The 17,321-nt window shown below is 36.5% G+C and overlaps 1 protein-coding gene across 5 annotated transcripts in view; it reads right to left on the bottom strand.

Annotated features, from left to right (window-relative positions):
* Window positions 1–529: 529 nt before the first annotated feature.
* Window positions 530–17,321, bottom strand: part of sns (sticks and stones) — a 623,114-nt gene continuing 606,322 nt past the window's right edge. The window contains exons 14-18 of one of the 5 annotated variants that reach the window (XM_076537697.1): window positions 15,609–16,029; window positions 11,433–11,585; window positions 9,938–10,065; window positions 6,895–7,099; window positions 530–4,986 (exon numbers count right to left, since the gene is read on the bottom strand). In XM_076537697.1, the coding sequence (XP_076393812.1) occupies window positions 4,559–4,986; window positions 6,895–7,099; window positions 9,938–10,065; window positions 11,433–11,585; window positions 15,609–16,029 (1,335 nt within the window). In that variant the 3' untranslated portion in view covers window positions 530–4,558. Of the gene's footprint in view, window positions 4,987–6,894; window positions 7,100–9,889; window positions 10,066–11,222; window positions 11,382–11,432; window positions 11,586–15,608; window positions 16,030–17,321 lie in introns of those variants that run through there. The other 4 variants (XM_076537699.1, XM_076537696.1, XM_076537698.1 and 1 more) reach the window with 4 other exon arrangements.

Below are 17,321 nucleotides of genomic sequence, written 5' to 3'. Positions count from 1 at the left end.
TACATGTAAAACGGTTAATTTATATCCTCGTACCTTAATGATTGTATAATTAGGATTGACTATGTCTTAGAATAATCAACGGAATTAATTATTGTGTAAAATATCAAATATCGTACTGTTAGATGGTATGTCCATCTCCAAGGTACCATTTTGGACGAATATCGGTCCGTCTAACATGCCTAGCACTTTGATGAGCAAATACTTTGGAGATTACATAATCTAATTTAATATCAGGTAATATTAAGTATAGATGATTTCGTTAATTACAAATATAAAACATGTATATGTAAATAGAATTCTTAATTATGCGCAAACATGTTCTCTAATTGAGCATACGTGAATTTTTTTTTTATCATCAGTCTAAGCCGAACTGTGCGGCTCCATACACAACAGCAGCGGTTAACAATACACGTTTTTTTTTGTTTCTTTAAGCTTTTGTAGAATCTACCGTAACAAATCAGTGTCCTCCTCACGCTTCTCCACTTCCTCCTCTCCTCCTCCTCCGTCAATGAAATAACAATAGCGCATGCTACGGAAAACTTTTATATTCGTAAAACTTTCAAACAGTTTCTCAAGCATAAAACACACATGACAACGGTGCGGAAAGTATACGATATTCGTGTGAACACGCGTCTTCTCGTGCGACTTTTCCTTCTCCGTTTGAAATTCCCGCGCGCGGGAAAACGTAGTTTCCTTCTCCGTTTGAATTTCCCGCGCGAACGGAGCGCGGGAAAACGTAGAGAAAATGGCGGACGCTCTCCGTACAGTACGATTGCTCGAAATATACGTTGCTTAGGTATCTCTGGAGCAATCTTACCGATTAATTACTTAGATTACGGTCGCACAATACGCGAGCCAAATTAGAAGTGAAACGACAGTTATTTATATAGACGTGTCACTGAGTTTTCAACGAAACGTTGATACGTTTCTTCTTGTCAAGCAACGGAAAGAAAGGATTTCGATTGAGCGTATCGATTGTACGATCTTCGTGGAATCGAATGAAAGTTACACATTGTCGACCAATACTTTAAGTATTTCGCTGCTGGCTTTGTGCCGTTTAGAGATGGGATTGAGTTATGTTTTTTTAGTTGAATGAATGGAAGGTTAGGTTAGGTTAGTGGGATTGTGAGATGTCTTTGTGTGTAGGTTTTGTAGAGGGTTCTCTAAAATGGCGATATAGAAAGAGGATTTAGTTTGTAGATGGGGAAATTTTAATATTTGAATTTAGGTGTGGAGGAATTTTAAAATTTGGAAATTTGGGAGAGGTGCAATTTGGGGTTTTTTAGATACAAATTTTGAAATTTGGAAATGTAAAATTTGGGAAGTATAAAATTTCAGAATTTGGGAATTTTCTGAATTAGAAATTTAGAAGTATTTGCGAATGTCCAAATGTAGAAATTTGAGATTTCAATTTTGGAATTTAAAAATTTTGGAATTGTGGAAATTTGCAATTTTAGATTTTTGGAATTTTAGAAATTTGTAAATTTAAAAATTTGGGAGATCTCTTTGGGAATTTCTTAATTTGTCAATTTGAAAATTTGGGAATTTAAAAATACACGAACTTCAAATATAAAAACCTGTAATTGTAATTTAGAAATCCTAAAATTCTTAAATTTCAAAATTTGAAAGTTTGTACATTTCCCAAAATTAAATAAGAGATCCATAACACCTTATCACAGAATCTAAAAATTTCAAATTTCTCAAAGGATACGTGGCAAATAAGTCACTATACATTGTCACATATGTCACACATCACATATGCCATAAATTACATATGCCATATATCATATATGCCATATATCACATATTCCATAAAGCACATATGTCACATATCACATATGCCATATAACGCATATGCCATATATCACATATGCCATAAATCACATATGTCACATATCACATATGTCAAATATCACATATGTTATATATCACATATGTCACATATCACATATGCCATATAACACGTATGCCATATATCACATATGCCATAAAGCACATATGTCACATATCACATATGCCATATAACGCATATGCCATATATCACATATGCCATAAATCACATATGTCACATATCACATATGCCTTAAATCACATATGCCATTTATAACATATGCTACATATCACATATGCCATATATTACATATGCTACATATTCCACAAATCGCATATGACTCCTCAAATGCAACAATCAATAAAAAATTCAATCTCTCCCAAATAAAAATGCATTTACAAAAATTCCTCTTCCACAAAATCCTTGCAAACTATACAATTAAATTTAACCTGCAATATACCTAAATCCCATCTCTAATAAATCGTGTCTCTCCCATACGATAGGCCAAACATGCGATCATTTTTCTATCATTTTTCTCTGCTTTCTTTTCAAAAATATATGTCGACTACTTAGGCTTTCGATAAACGGAAAGACGTTGTCTCGTCCGATAACTGGAATAATGTTTCTCAGATACAATACGTGGCCTAGCATAACCCTATACAAATACTTTATTATAGCTTAGGTAAAGTGAGACCCTCATATGATCCATTTTAATTACTTTTTTTTTTTGTTTCATTTGTTTCTGCAACGTGTACGTGTACGTGTGTGTATGTGTGTGAAACGCTGATATCGCACTATGTACAAGGATAATCAATTCAATCGAAATAAATTGCAAAAATATATATGTATAAACATTTAGTTGAACTACGTTTCATATCTGTCTTTATCGTCTCGCATAAAGATCGTTTTTATGCAAATGCAACTTCTAACTTGGCTGTGCCAGGGAGAATAGATTACTCTTAACTAAACTCATACTCGCATAATTAAACTTATGTACTATTGTCTTTTTTCAAGATATCACTACTCCAAGACGTTCACTTTTACCTCTTTCGTTCATTCTTGAGTTCATTTCGTTGCGATATTCTCGGTAGGAAAATGGCCGCCGCCATCTTAACGAGATCTCGTAACAAGTCAACGGCTTTCACGTGCTGATCCTTGTAAAAAATCGCGGCACGAAATAGAAAATTAGGCAGTGGAAAGTGAAAGCAGTAAAAATCTTTCTTACATCGTATTAAACAAGAGGCTTACTAACTAATCTCACAAACATCGTTCGTGAACATTTGGCATCCGTTTTTCTTCTAAAATTATCGTACAAAATCATTTGATTATAAACGAAGTTACTCGTGAACGCCATCTTTAACAAACTCAGCGGCGTCACGTGAAAACTGTTCACCCTATTGTGGATATTTTCCCAACCCTTGTCATGGTTTCATCGTTCGCATTTCAAAACGAAAATTGCCGAACGAAACAGAACGCCATTTTGTCCCAACACGTGTAAATAACCAATTATCCGTAGTATTGACTTCAGAATTCGGCAGTGAAAACTTTGTTTTCTACGTAAACGTTCAATAAAACAACGGAACGTCGAAAAGTCTCAAAAAATTCGGAAATTCACCTAACCTCGAAGGTCCGCGAAAAGCGCGGGAAATTCGAACGCGTTCGCGGACACGAAACGCAAGATAAGCTCGAGAGGACGAAAGCTGTACGTGCGTTAGAAACTTTCTTATCTAAACGTTGCCTAATTAGTAGCTATCCAGCCGTTCGAGTTCTTAACTAGCTTCAACAAAGACAGCGTCGTGAGCAAGAGGGTCAGGGAAGAAGGAAATCAGTTGTTGGATCGCTACCGTTTACAAACCTCGTCAACTGTTTCCCTGTGTAAAACGATTGTCTCGCTTCCTTCAGAAATTCAAACAAGAGCCCGCCAAATATCGGGGTAGACCGATGTCCTTCAACCAATTCGCAAACGAAACCATGGACGGTCGTACGTATTCGTGAAAGAACGAAGGAAACACGCGAATATGCGATTATCACGGTGAGCAGCATTCCATCGAGAGGGATTTACTTTCAAAAGGTCTGCCATCGAAAGATATCTCGCGTCCCTTCGAGTCCCCTCGAGATCTGACCGCGAATTAGAGCATCTGGACCTTCGCGGTTAATTCTCGAGGCTTACAACTTAGAGTCCATAAATGTATCCTTTTTCACGAAACAAGAATCACTGTCACGCGAAGATATCTTCCTGGTTCACCGTTCTTCAACACGTGATATGCGAAACGTAATCTTATACGATCGTGCGTGAACTTGAGGTATATGTACCTAGTCCGTGTAACTAAACCAGCAATATAAGGAATGCATTCTAATCCGCGGCACGGGCGCGTGCTTCTTAAAATTATCAGATCGGCCACCGCTGACGGCGCCATTTTATTTACATGCTTCGTTACTTTCTTTCATTCGGGTTCAAGGAGGATACACGAGAAGGTCGTTGGAGCACCCACACGAAACTCACGCGGTGTCGAGCAGCGAACGTTTCACGTCCTCAGTCCTTGCTGATTGATTGTGTCTCGAGTGTGACGCCGGAAACGATGAACGAGGCCGATGATTCAAAGGTTCGAGGTCACCCTCGAGGCGGGATTAGAGCCGGGTGGTTCTTTCTGTAACGGTAACAGTCTCGTCCCTCGGAACGGCGCGGTACTTGCCGCGCACCGAACTGGGGCCGAATATCGGTGATCCTCAGACAAGATGGCCGTCGATGTCGGAGTAGGCGGGCGTCGGGGTGAAGGTCGACAACGGGTGTCCATGGGTGTGCGCGTTGCTGGCCACGGAGCGGGCGAAGGTCGTGGGCGGCGGGGGCACCGACGGCGGGATCGGAGACTTCGAGCCGGCGGTCATCACTGTCACATCCGGCGGCGGGACTGGACGTGGCAGGGTTCTGCTACGCGTCAATGTTCCCGTTCCGCTGTTCATGTGACTCGACATCAGGTGTCCCGTGGGACTCATGGATGGATAGTAGCTGCCGGAGCCGGGCTCGCTCACCACCGGTATCGGGCTGTGGTTCGTCTCGTATCCCATGTAGCGACCGTTGTCGATCTCCACGCTGTAGAAGTTCACGTCGTTCGGCGGGGCTGGACTCGGGTTTCCAATGTAGCTTGATTTCGATACTGGAATTCAATCGGGAGGGTCATGCTTTTGATATTAGGTCTTTGTACCTTGTCAAACTAGGGTCTATGTTAATTACACTATTATTCATCTATGATTATATGAGAGAGACATGTGTGTCTACAAAGAGATTATGTTCTGAGGCTTTAGACTATGTTCTGGAGGACTATGAGAAGATGCAATCCTGAGGGACTGAACAAGATATTATACACTTGTCTGTCTGCTCATGTAGTTTAAATAAACCCTATGAATCCTATGAGTAATTATACTATGCCAGTTGTCAGGCAAATGCCCAGATTTCAGTCAAGTAACATCGATTAAGGAGGTAGCCTATGAAGCTTGGGAGCTCATGTCCACCCAATTTGTTGTTTGAGAAGAAGTCTGGCTATTTTTTGGTGTAAATATATTTTTAGGAACTGGTTAGACAAAACAAGTAGTCAGACAAGTTTATAGATTCTATCTGGTCAAATGATTTAGGAGGACGAAGATAGTCTCAGAGGCCTGCAATATTATACTCCCTGTTTATTGCTTGACCAGGTGGAATCTGACTATTTTTTCAGTGTAAATACATTTGTAGGGACTATTTATACTAGACAAAAAATCAAAGAGCTATATAGACTCCATTTAGTCAGGTAACTTAAGAGGGAGATGGTAGCCTATGAGGCCTAACTATGCTCCTCCCTGCTTATTGCTTGCCCAGGTCGAATCTGACTATTTTCTCAGTGTAAATGCATATGTAGAAACTGTTTAAACTAGACAAGTAATCAGAAAGCTATATAGACTCCATCCAGTCAGGTAACCTAAGAGAAAGATGGTAGCCTATGAGGCCTAACTATAGTCTTCCCTGTTTATTGCTTGACCAGGTGGAATCTGACTATTTTTTCAGTGAAAATACATCTGTAGGGATCTTTTAAACTAGACAAGTAATCAGAAAGCTATATAGACTCTATCCAGTCAGGTAACCTAAGAGAAAAATGGTAGTCTATGAGGCCTAACTACACTCCTCCCTGTTTATTGCTTCACCAAGTGCAATCTAACTATTTATCTAATGTAAAGAAGTTTATAGGAATTGTTCAAACCAGACAAGTAATTAGACAAATAGACCCTGTGCAGTCAAGTCACTTAACAGGAAGAAGATAACTTATGTGGTTATATTTCCTCCAGTTTCATTGACTGGATTCCAATCATCTAACTACCTGACCAACATAAATGCATCTTCAGTTCATATTTAACCTACGAAAATACATAAATGAAGCGTCCAATTAAACTTGAGAGGCAAGTAGCCTGTCAGACTTCATAGGCTACCTTCAACTCAATGTTCCTAGACTAGAATCTGGGTACATGTCTGATAACTTGCCCAGTGTAAATACATATTTAGGTTCTATTTAAACAGCACAAGTCATCTGATTACTTATCTAAGTATACTGTATTTAATTAAGTAAGTGAAAGGTAGCCTACGAGACCTAGCATCCTGGGCTTTGTTTTGCTTAACTGAACATAGTTTGACCGATTACCTAAGTACTTGCCTACTGTAAATGTGTCTGTAGGTTGTGTTTAAACAAGGAAAGTAGTTAAGCAAATGGTCAGACAGTCAAGAACCTTGAGAGGCAGTGTAACCTGTTAGGCTTCATAGGCTACCATACTTGAGGTTATTTGACTTTCTTCAGACTTGAGGTTATTTAATAGGGTTTGACCACCTATCTAACTTATTAGCCAGATGTTAAAGCTGGATGATGGCTCCTTGTCTGAGTGTCACATATGAATTTCTTTCAAACTCAAATTTCTGAAACGCTAGGATTTGATGTACTGATCAGATGTTTCACATGTGTTATGTCATACCGATGCACATGTAGCGTTCACAGGTAATTTCTAAGACTAATGGTTGATTGAAAATTGATGATAATAAATACCGTTACAAAAAGATGTACCAGAAAGCGTTCCACTGGCGGTGGTCCGTTGCGGAGGTGAGTCCATGCTCATAGGTGGTTGTATGTGGTTGCCACGACGACCAAGGGTTCCCTGATGGTGTACCTGCATTTCCATGTTCCCTTTCCCAAAATCTTGCATAGTTTGATCTATTAAATACGTGCTAGCCGCTGTCTTCCTACCCTCGTCCTATTGGCGTTACACACAGAGAGAGAGAAAGCGTTTTGTTAAATCAACAGTACCTCAAGCAGATAAACCTGCAACGTGCCTATCAAAATCGTTAATGCAACGTATATCGAACCGCGTACAATGTAATTTCACGAGTCTCGTATTTCCAACGTTCGTAGCGTATCAGTATGAAGGTACACGCGTACGTTGCCGGTTTTACATGCATCATCGAAGCGACAGTTCGTGTATCGACGTTTATGTTAAAACAATATCATCCTGATACATTACGAGAGATTCGGAGGAAGATTGCTACTTTTGCGGGGGCGAGTAAAATGTGAAGGTGTTTTAAATGACCGGGATTCGATGTCGATGGACATTTGGGTTCGATATTAAATATTTAAGTTTATTGAGAAGTCACGTGCAAGGAAAGTTTGAGCTACTCAAATTGACCAAGATTTATTAGCTTTCTACGAGAAATAGATTTCTGATAGGTAGTTTATTACTCGTTTAATGTTAGTTTCAGCGTTCATCAATGAGGTAATTTTGGGTCTTTTTTGGAGTTGGTTCTGTGGGCAACGTAGGCTTCCACTGGATGACGAGAAAATTAAATTTGAAAGATAGGGAGATAATTTTGAAATTTCTAGTTCTGAAAATTAAGAGTTATTAAATTGTTAAATTAGAAGATTTTCCATTTGTGTGATTAATAATTTCAAAAATAAAAAAATGGTATTTTCAACATGGCAAATATGCAATTTAAAATATTGTTGAATTTTCATATTTGTAATTTAATAAATATCTAATATTGAAAATTCGAAAGCTTGAGAAGGTTACTGGTTTAAATACTGAATACTGAAATAATTTTATAATTTCGAAATTTTTGTGATTTTTAAGTTTTTGAATTTCTGAATACAAAAATTTGTATATTTGAAAATTTGCCAGTTCAAAAATTTAAGCACTTTGTAGAATATTTGAGTACTTGAGTACTTGAGTAATTGAATACTTGAGTACTTGAGTGATTGAATACTTGAATACTTGAATACTTGAGTACTTTAATACTTGAGTACTTTAATACTTGAGTGCTTGAGTACTTGAATACTCAAGTACTTGAATACTTGAGTACTTTAATACTTGAGTACTTGAATACAGGAATACTTGAATACTTCAGTACTCGAATAATTAAATAATTGAATAACTGAATAATTGAAAACTTGAATATTTGAATACCTTAGTACTTGAATAATCAAATAATTGAATAACTGAATAACTGAAAACTTGAAAACTTGAAAGCTTGAAAACCTGAAAACTCGTAAACTTGAAGAAAACTTGAAAATTCACAAATTTCACAGTTTGAATCGCAAAAGTTTCGAAAACTTAAACACTTAAAAATTTGAAAAATTAATCATCCAAAACCTTCAACCCCTAAAAGAATTTTAGACTCGAAAACTTTGAAATTAATAAATTCACCTAATTAAATAATTAGAAAATACATAAACTTGAAGGTATCTAATTTGGAAACTAAACTTCAAATACCCCGATATTATCCATCAAAACAAACGAGTATCGCCATTATCCCCAGGGAAGCCTGTCGTGCTCGTCCACAAACATTTACCGCAAATCTGTACCACCGTCAAAAACAAAACATACTCTACAAGCATTCAACACAGATCGTCAAGCAAAATTCTGAAAAAACTGTACGAAGTATCCCAATCTTCCCCTACGTGCACATTTCAATAAATCTACCCCCGAAAGCCCTGCCCCGTAGGGTCTTGGAAGAAGTAAGATATTCACGAACGACAGGAACAAGAATACCAAGTTACTACTGATCAAGCTCCAGAGGGATTCGTTACTAACTAAATGAAAAAAAAACAACAGAAATTCTGTCACTGAAGTATAAGAGATAAGAGAGTGTTAAACCAGAATTGGCGCGTAGAAGGTTGACCCAGAGTGAAGGAAGCTCCACCTATCCCACCGTGATTTTGACATATCGGTTAGGTTAGGTTAGGTAACAAGAATAATGACCGCTCGATAACGAGTGCCGTCGAAGTTCTCATCGACGGCGATGTCATTAAATCGTAACCGAGTAAGTCGAACAACAAATCTGAATAGCGTTGCGCACGAAATGGCGGCGGGCGCGAACAAAATGGCGGTGGCTGCGAACAAAATGGCGACTTGTACAACTGCCGACAATCAGAAGGCCCAAAGCAGTCTTACTCAGTAGTCAGTAGGTAGCCTCACTCAGTAGTACATAAGTAGGCTTACTCAGTAGTCAGTAGGTAGTCCAACTCAGTAGTCAGTAGGTCAGTAGCAATTTTGCTCTGTCTTGGGGACTGTGAGATTCAATACTACCGCCGAAAATACGTGTGAGTCTAGGCGTCAATTTTTCTCTTCTGACCAATTAGGGCCGTAGTCTTACCAAACACCTGGGTCAGCCTCCCACGCGCCAATTCCTGGCTTGACTACGGTCTGTACTGTAGACAACCCTGTTCCTGGCGCGCAGGCTGAGCCAGGTTTAAGGGACGCCACCTTGAACAGTCCAATGTGACGTTCTGACGTTCGACCACTCGAAACGTTTGCCGACTTGTTCTTTGACTCGATAGTAACCGATACCGCCGAAAGTGTGGGTATTTTTCTATTCTGAATGGAGTAGTCCAACCTGGGTCAAGTCATGGGTTCATCAGCCTCCTACGCGCTAATTCTTGGGTCAACTGGTCTAACGTTTCTTTGGATAAATTAAAACAAAGTAATAGAAGCGAAGGGGTTTCAAACGGAAGTAGAATGAAACAGAAATGTGTTAATAGAACTCAAACCTACCCTCCGGCATTACTTGTTACTAAGAACATACTGACTGATCGCACTGACCACGTAATCATTAGTGTCGAAGTTAACGTCGCTCTTCTCATCCGAAACCGAACTTAACTCGCCGGTCATTGTGTCTCCGTTGACGGTCGATGGTGCGTACATATCTGCTGTCTGCGATTTGTTTATTCCTGTGCAGAAATATAAGCTGAGTTAAAGATAGTGTTCTTGGAATTTGTGTTATTAATGTGAGCGTTGAATACTCCCAGTATTATTTAGGGGGATTTTTGGGATGTCTGATAAGGAAAATTGATAAGTATTGTAATCAGTACATAAGATAAGGATCGTTGGAGTATTTAGAGACGTTAAGTCTTAAGTCTTTGTGGAGTCTTTAGAGTCGTTAAGTCTTAAGTCTTTATGGAGTCTTTAGAGTCATCAAGTCTTAAGTCTTTATGGAGTTTTTAGAGTCATCAAGTTTTAAGTCCTTATGGAGTCCTTGGAGTCATCAAGTCTTAAGTCTTTATGGAGTCTTAGAAATTATACTAGGAGTATTTTGACACTAGACCTCTTGGAATAACTCTGTATTAACTCTTGGACGGTGATCTTAAATTTGTAAGAAACGCTCAGAGGGCGCTGAAGTAGGAAACAAACATGGCGGACGTAAAATACAAACATGGCGGACGCAAGGATACTCTTAATATCGTAAATATCCTACAAGGAAATTTAAATATTTAGAAACTGAAGAGTTTGAAAACTTGAAAATTAATTAAAATACTTGAAGACAGAAAATTTATCATCTTGAAAAGTTCCTGAATTCTTAAACTTTAGTCTGTATTTAATTAACGGTTGGGTTAGGTACCTATCACCGTCCAAGAGTTAATACTCACAGAAAGGGAAATAAAAAATGCTTAATCGACACAATATGATCCTGCATAAATTCTCTATATTGCACAAATTATGCAATAATTATTAAAATTATTATTAACTAACTTACTGAAGTAGTATTAATCAAATATCTTTCTGCACAAAGACAGCAAAATACAAAAATATCACAATTACTAAAATTTCAGGTTCAATAATTTTTACAATTTTTAATTTCACATCATTTTTATTCACACTATTAAACTTTTTTACCGTCACATTTCTCTTCAAATATTTTTCAAATTCCCCAAAAACATTCCCTTATATCAAAACATAGAACATATATCAAAACACAGACTCTAAAGGTAGATTAAGCATTTTCCCTGAAAGTATCAATAACTACCCGACAAGATATATATATTTTCATTAGCATAGTAAATATTTCACGGCAACGAGAACCCGATAAATCCTTATAGAATTAACTTACTAGATTTATTTCTCTTTCTCATAATGTACCACAACACGACGACCAAGATATTAATGATAAAAAAGATGAGGGACGTTGCTGCGAACGTATAGATATAATTCATTGTAAAATCCCCCTTTTCCAAGAGAACGTCCGGCAGGTTCTCCGCGTTATTCGGTCCTGCAGGATAAATCAGAAAAGACGAGAATACATATGGATGATTATATTTACCGGAACGTTGAGCCTTCTTTTTCGATTTTAATGTAGCAAAGACAATGGGCGCAGCAATGAGTAGGCATACAGAGGCGGAAACAGTGATGATAATGACGATGATGTAGGAAGAATTAATCTCGCTGGATGTCACGTCGGTAGGTGGTGCCTCCCCTGTAAGCCAAGCCAACGCCCCATCACCGAATTGTTATTCATGCAATGATACTCTACGATGTTAGTTACATTTAGCATGATCGATTTCTTCTTAACGCATTCGCTGCTATGCACTTTATTTTCTAGGTAAAGAGTTAACTCTTTGGGGTTAGCTTTTTTTTTACGTTAGGTTTAGATTTAGGGTAGGTCTAGGTTTAGATTTGGTTTAGGTTTAGGTTAGGTTTAGATTAGGTATAAGTTTAGGATATGTTTGGGTTTAGGTTAGGTTTTGGTTTGGATTTGGATTAGGCTTAGGTTACGTTTAGGTTAGGTTGGAGTTAGGTCGAGGTTAGGTCTACATTAGGCTTAGGTCAGGTCTAGGTTAGGCTTAGGTTAGGTCTAGGTTAAGTCTAGGTTAGGTTTAGGTTAGGTTTAGGTTAGGTATAGGTTTAGGATATGTTTGGGTTTAGGTTAGGTTTTGGTTTAGATTTGGATTAGGTTTAGGTTACGTTTAGGTTAGGTTGGAGTTAGGTCTAGGTTAGGTCTACATTAGGCTTAGGTCAGGTCTAGGTTAGGCTTAGGTTAGGTCTAGGTTAAGTCTAGGTTAGGTTTAGGTTAGGTTTTGGTTTAGGTTTATCGTTGAGATAGAAAATTTGAGAATTTGAAAGCTTGGAAACTTGAGAATTTTCAAACGACAAAATTTAAAAATTTATAAGCTTGACAACTTACGGATTTTTAAACTAGAAATTTTGAAAATTTAAAAACTAGAGAATTTTCAAACCAAAAAATTTGAAAGTTCAAAACCTGGAAAACCTCAAAATTTTTAAACCACAAAATTTGAAAATTTAAAACCTTGAAACCCTAATTACTTCAACAAACCAAAAACAGTAAAAAAGTCCCCAAAATCTCAGTGAAAATAAAAAAACCGTCTCGTTTTATTTAAAAACATTTTTAAATTTTATTTCTAAAAATTAAAAATTGAAAATTTAAAAAAATTTTACTTTACACAAAAATACTTAATAGCGGTCAATATATTCTTGCAGCAGCGAATGTGTTAATTATATCTACGCATTCATTTAATTATCACGTATAAGCTCATAATCAGTAATCCTTTTCGCTCATAAAATTTTGATATGGTCTCCAATAACTTGCGATTATGATAATCCGTACTTCGACACGCTTGGTTTTGTCTCATGGCTTCATTAACTTTTTGCGGAACAAGATAAAATATCACAAAACAAACTATTCCATCATAAATAATTTATCTTAAAATTTTTTATAATTTTTTTTAAATTTTAATGCAAAATTATTGTAAAATATAAAATATTTTAATAACTTTAATTTAAATTTATTATAAAATATAAAATATTTCAATAACATTAATTTAAAATTATTATAAAATTTTATAATCTTTATTATTCTATTTATTGTTAAACTTTTAACAATTTTAATCTTAAAATTTTTTAATTAATTTATATTTCGAAGTGCAATATCGACGTACACAAACAAATAGATCCATCAACAAATTGAAACGAACCGCAAAAAGTTAAAACATTTTAGTAAAAATCCTTTATGAAATTAAATTTCTGATGAAATGGATACCGCAATGCAATGATCAAGCGCAAAATCGATGCAGAATCAATGTAATGCGGAATGCGGATGTTTGATAACATAGAAAGCTGTAATTAAGATCTTTTTACTTTACTAATGAGTTTATGAAGCATATCTGGCAGGCAATTAATTATACTTTTTAAACGTAAACAAGTTTCAATCATTACTTTGCGAAGTTCGAGATTAATTTAATCAGACAAATATTTCAACGAGTAGCAATTGAACGCATCAAATTTAATTCAACAGTTACTTAATTAATTCTATATTGATCTTAATAAATCTCCGTTTGAAGTTTACAATATGAAATATTGCAGTTGAAAATTTTAATGTTCAGATATGCTTCAGAAGTGTTACTGAAAATAAATAAGCCTTCTACAAGCTGGTAACTAAAATAACAACTAGAACTAGTTCTAAAATTAACTACACTCAAAATTGGATTATTTCAAAATTGACTACAGTTCAAAGTACGTTAGGTTATGTTAGGTTGCTGTAAATCGATCTAATATGGTTATTCTTTAGTGAATAAATTATTTAATTTGTTATGAATATACTTTGACTGTTGAATAATTTTTAATAATCATGGATGACGTTAATTGAATGAATAACATCTAGTGAAATACTTAAAATAACTAGGATTTACTGTAAATATGGTGTGACCAAGTGTTTTCCCGCCAATTTGTAGTTCGCAAATGATCCGCCAGGTGGCGCGCTATTGAACGCCATTAAAAGAAATTAAAAAGTTAAAAAATGTAGATGGAAATTTGGGAATTTGGGGATTTAGGGATTTTAGAATTGTGGAATTTGGTATTTTAGGGATTTGGAAATTTATGGATATGGAAAGTTGGGAATTTGGGGATTTAAGGATTTTGGGAGCGTGGAATTTGGTATTTTAGGGATTTGGGGATTTATGGATGTGGAAAGATGGGAATTTGGGGATTTTGGGAGCGTGGAATTTGGAATTTTAGGGATTTGGAAATTTATGGATGTGGAAAATTGGGAATTTGGGGATTTAGGGATTTTGGGAGCGTGGAATTTGGTATTTTAGGGATTTGGAAATGTATGGATGTGGAAAGTTGGGAATTTGGGGATTTAGGGATTTTGGGAGTGTGGAATTTGGAATTTTAGGGATTTGCGGATTTATGGATGTGGAAAGTTGGGAATTTGGGGATTTAGGGATTTTGGGAGCGTGGAATTTGGTATTTTAGGGATTTGGGGATTTATGGATGTGGAAAGTTGGGAATTTGGGGATTTAGGGATTTTGGGAGCGTGGAATTTGGTATTTTAGGGATTTGTGGATTTATGGATATGGAAAGTTGGGAATTTGGGGATTTAGGGATTTTGGGAGCGTGGAATTTGGTATTTTAGGGATTTGGGGATTTATGGATGTGGAAAGTTGGGAATTTGGGGATTTAGGGATTTTGGGAGTGTGGAATTTGGAATTTTAGGGATTTGCGGATTTATGGATGTGGAAAGTTGGGAATTTGGGGATTTAGGGATTTTGGGAGCGTGGAATTTGGTATTTTAGGGATTTGGGGATTTATGGATGTGGAAAGTTGGGAATTTGGGGATTTAGGGATTTTGGGAGCGTGGAATTTGGTATTTTAGGGATTTGTGGATTTATGGATATGGAAAGTTGGGAATTTGGGGATTTAGGGATTTTGGGAGCGTGGAATTTGGTATTTTAGGGATTTGGGGATTTATGGATGTGGAAAGTTGGGAATTTGGGGATTTAGGGATTTTGGGAGTGTGGAATTTGGAATTTTAGGGATTTGCGGATTTATGGATGTGGAAAGTTGGGAATTTGGGGATTTAGGGATTTTGGGAGCGTGGAATTTGGTATTTTAGGGATTTGGGGAGCGTGGAATTTGGTATTTTAGGGATTTGGGGATTTATGGATGTGGAAAATTGGGAATTTGGGGATTTAGGGATTTTGGGAGCGTGGAATTTGGTATTTTAGGGATTTGGGGATTTATGGATGTGGAAAGTTGGGAATTTGGGGATTTAGGGATTTAAGAATTTAGGGATTTGTGGATTTAGTAATTTGACATTTTCGAAATCTTGGAACTTAGAGATTTGGGAATTTAAGAATCTGGGAATTTATGGGGTTGGAAATTAAGAAACTTAACATTTTACAGAATTGTCAATTTTTGAATCTGGGAATTTATGGGGTTGGAAATTAAGAAACTTGACATTTTACAGAATTGTAAATTTTGAATCTCGAAATTTGAAAAGTTATAATAAAACGCATCTCCTAATATATCAACATCCAATATACTTGGTCATACCCATATTAAATGGTTAGTAAATTCAAACTATACTCTAATTACTCAAAAATGTCCTAATAGCAGCTAAATAAAATGATGACTCAATTTAAAAGCTAGTAGCACACAGCATCGTTAGAACCGTCTCAAAGAAATAATTCGCAGGACTTACGTAACGTTTGGACCTTGACAACGTCTGGCAGAAAACCACTGTCTCCTTTCTCGTTAATGGCTTTTACACTGAACACATAGTAAGTCCCGAGTGACAGGCCTGTTATCGTGGTTTTATATTCTCCGGGGGAGACGTCCAGGTAGTGATACCGATCCTCGTAGTCGAGTGCTTCCCTCCAGCGAATTTGATAAGATGTCGGTAAGCCTCCGTCGAATCCTCTTTTCCACATTAGGGTGACGGAGTCGTGAGTGATGTTATAAACCTCGAGATCGGTCGGTTTGTCCGGCGGCGATGTCACGTCCAAATATATGGTATCCGTCGACTGTCCCATTTTGTTCATTGCACGACACTCGTATTCGCCGTAGTCGTGTGACGTCACGCGGAAAATCGTCAACGACGATTCGGATATTAATTCGCTCAGCTGGAAAATCATATGAAAATTCTATATGAATTTTGTAGGAAAACACTGTCTTTATATTTATTATTAGTAACAGCAATTATTAGTAACATTATTAGTAACATTTATTTATTATTAGTAACTTTATACTTATAATTGGTAACTATACCATATATGTATCTACATTATATTTGTGTTTTTCTGGGAAAACAAGTTATGGTTACGTTCTATCACTTCTCCAAATAATTTTCCATTTATTAGTACTTGAAATTTTTGTACTATAAGGCAGATATGAGGTCATGAATTCGTGAAGTGAGAGCTTTGTTATAATATGGCGGTATGTTGCTATGGTAACAGCGTAAACAAGATAATTGGCAGTATTAATTGCTGTTGATACGTATGTATGTTTAAAATTGAAAAGCAAACGCATTTTAAGTTGCAGTTGTTATGAGTGAGTGAGGAATAAATAAAATAATTGGTCGTTTTGAATTGCTATCTGGAATTAATTTGTCGTTCTTTTTAATTGCTGAAATTAATTCGTCGATCTTTTTAATTGCTATCTGAAATTGCAGAATAAAAAGAATATACTGTTTTCACAGAAAATATTACTTGGCCAAATATTCATCTAATGAAAATAATTAAGATTTAAATACTGAACTACTAAAAGTAAAAGCAAAGAAAATTTTTAGATTTACTGAACTTTAAAGAGGTTGAGTGTCTCGAAATATATGAATGAGTATATTAACAAAAAGATTTGAAATTTCTCATATGTCACTATTGGTCACGTGTACCAACATGGTGGCACGTCATAGCGCGCGCAATTTGAAATACGTAACTTAAACTGATGAGTAAAACTTCATCATTCGCAGTGTAACGAATAAATTAATAATTAAAACTAGTTCATAATTAATATAAATCAAGAGTTATCTTTCATCCATTTACCGAACACTGAAATACGAAAATATACCTCAGGCGTTTGCGAGTGAGCCAACTACAAAAACTCGCATCTTCTGACTAGCTACGTACCGACAGTTTTCTCAAACCACATAAAATAAATATACAGCGTGTTCCATAAATCTTCGCACATCTGTTTCCGTGAAAATCAAGTCAGAATATTCGTTACACACGCACTCGATCAGCAGCAAGCTTTGTAGTTTACCCAATTTTTGTAACTGTTTGTCCACATGCAAAATCAAGACCGTTAATCTCGCAAGGCCCATGTCATTTCTACTAAAGAATCAACAGCACGAAGCTGTTATAACGGCAAGATACAGCAATCGAATACACCGATATGATTCGTGCACGAGCTTGCGACA

The sequence above is a fragment of the Megachile rotundata genome, chromosome 11 (genome assembly GCF_050947335.1).
Source record: "Megachile rotundata isolate GNS110a chromosome 11, iyMegRotu1, whole genome shotgun sequence".
In the NCBI taxonomy this organism is placed as follows: Eukaryota; Metazoa; Arthropoda; class Insecta; order Hymenoptera; family Megachilidae; genus Megachile; species Megachile rotundata.
Note: the sequence above shows the minus strand (reverse complement) of the source record. Positions and strands in the feature narration are given on the sequence as shown.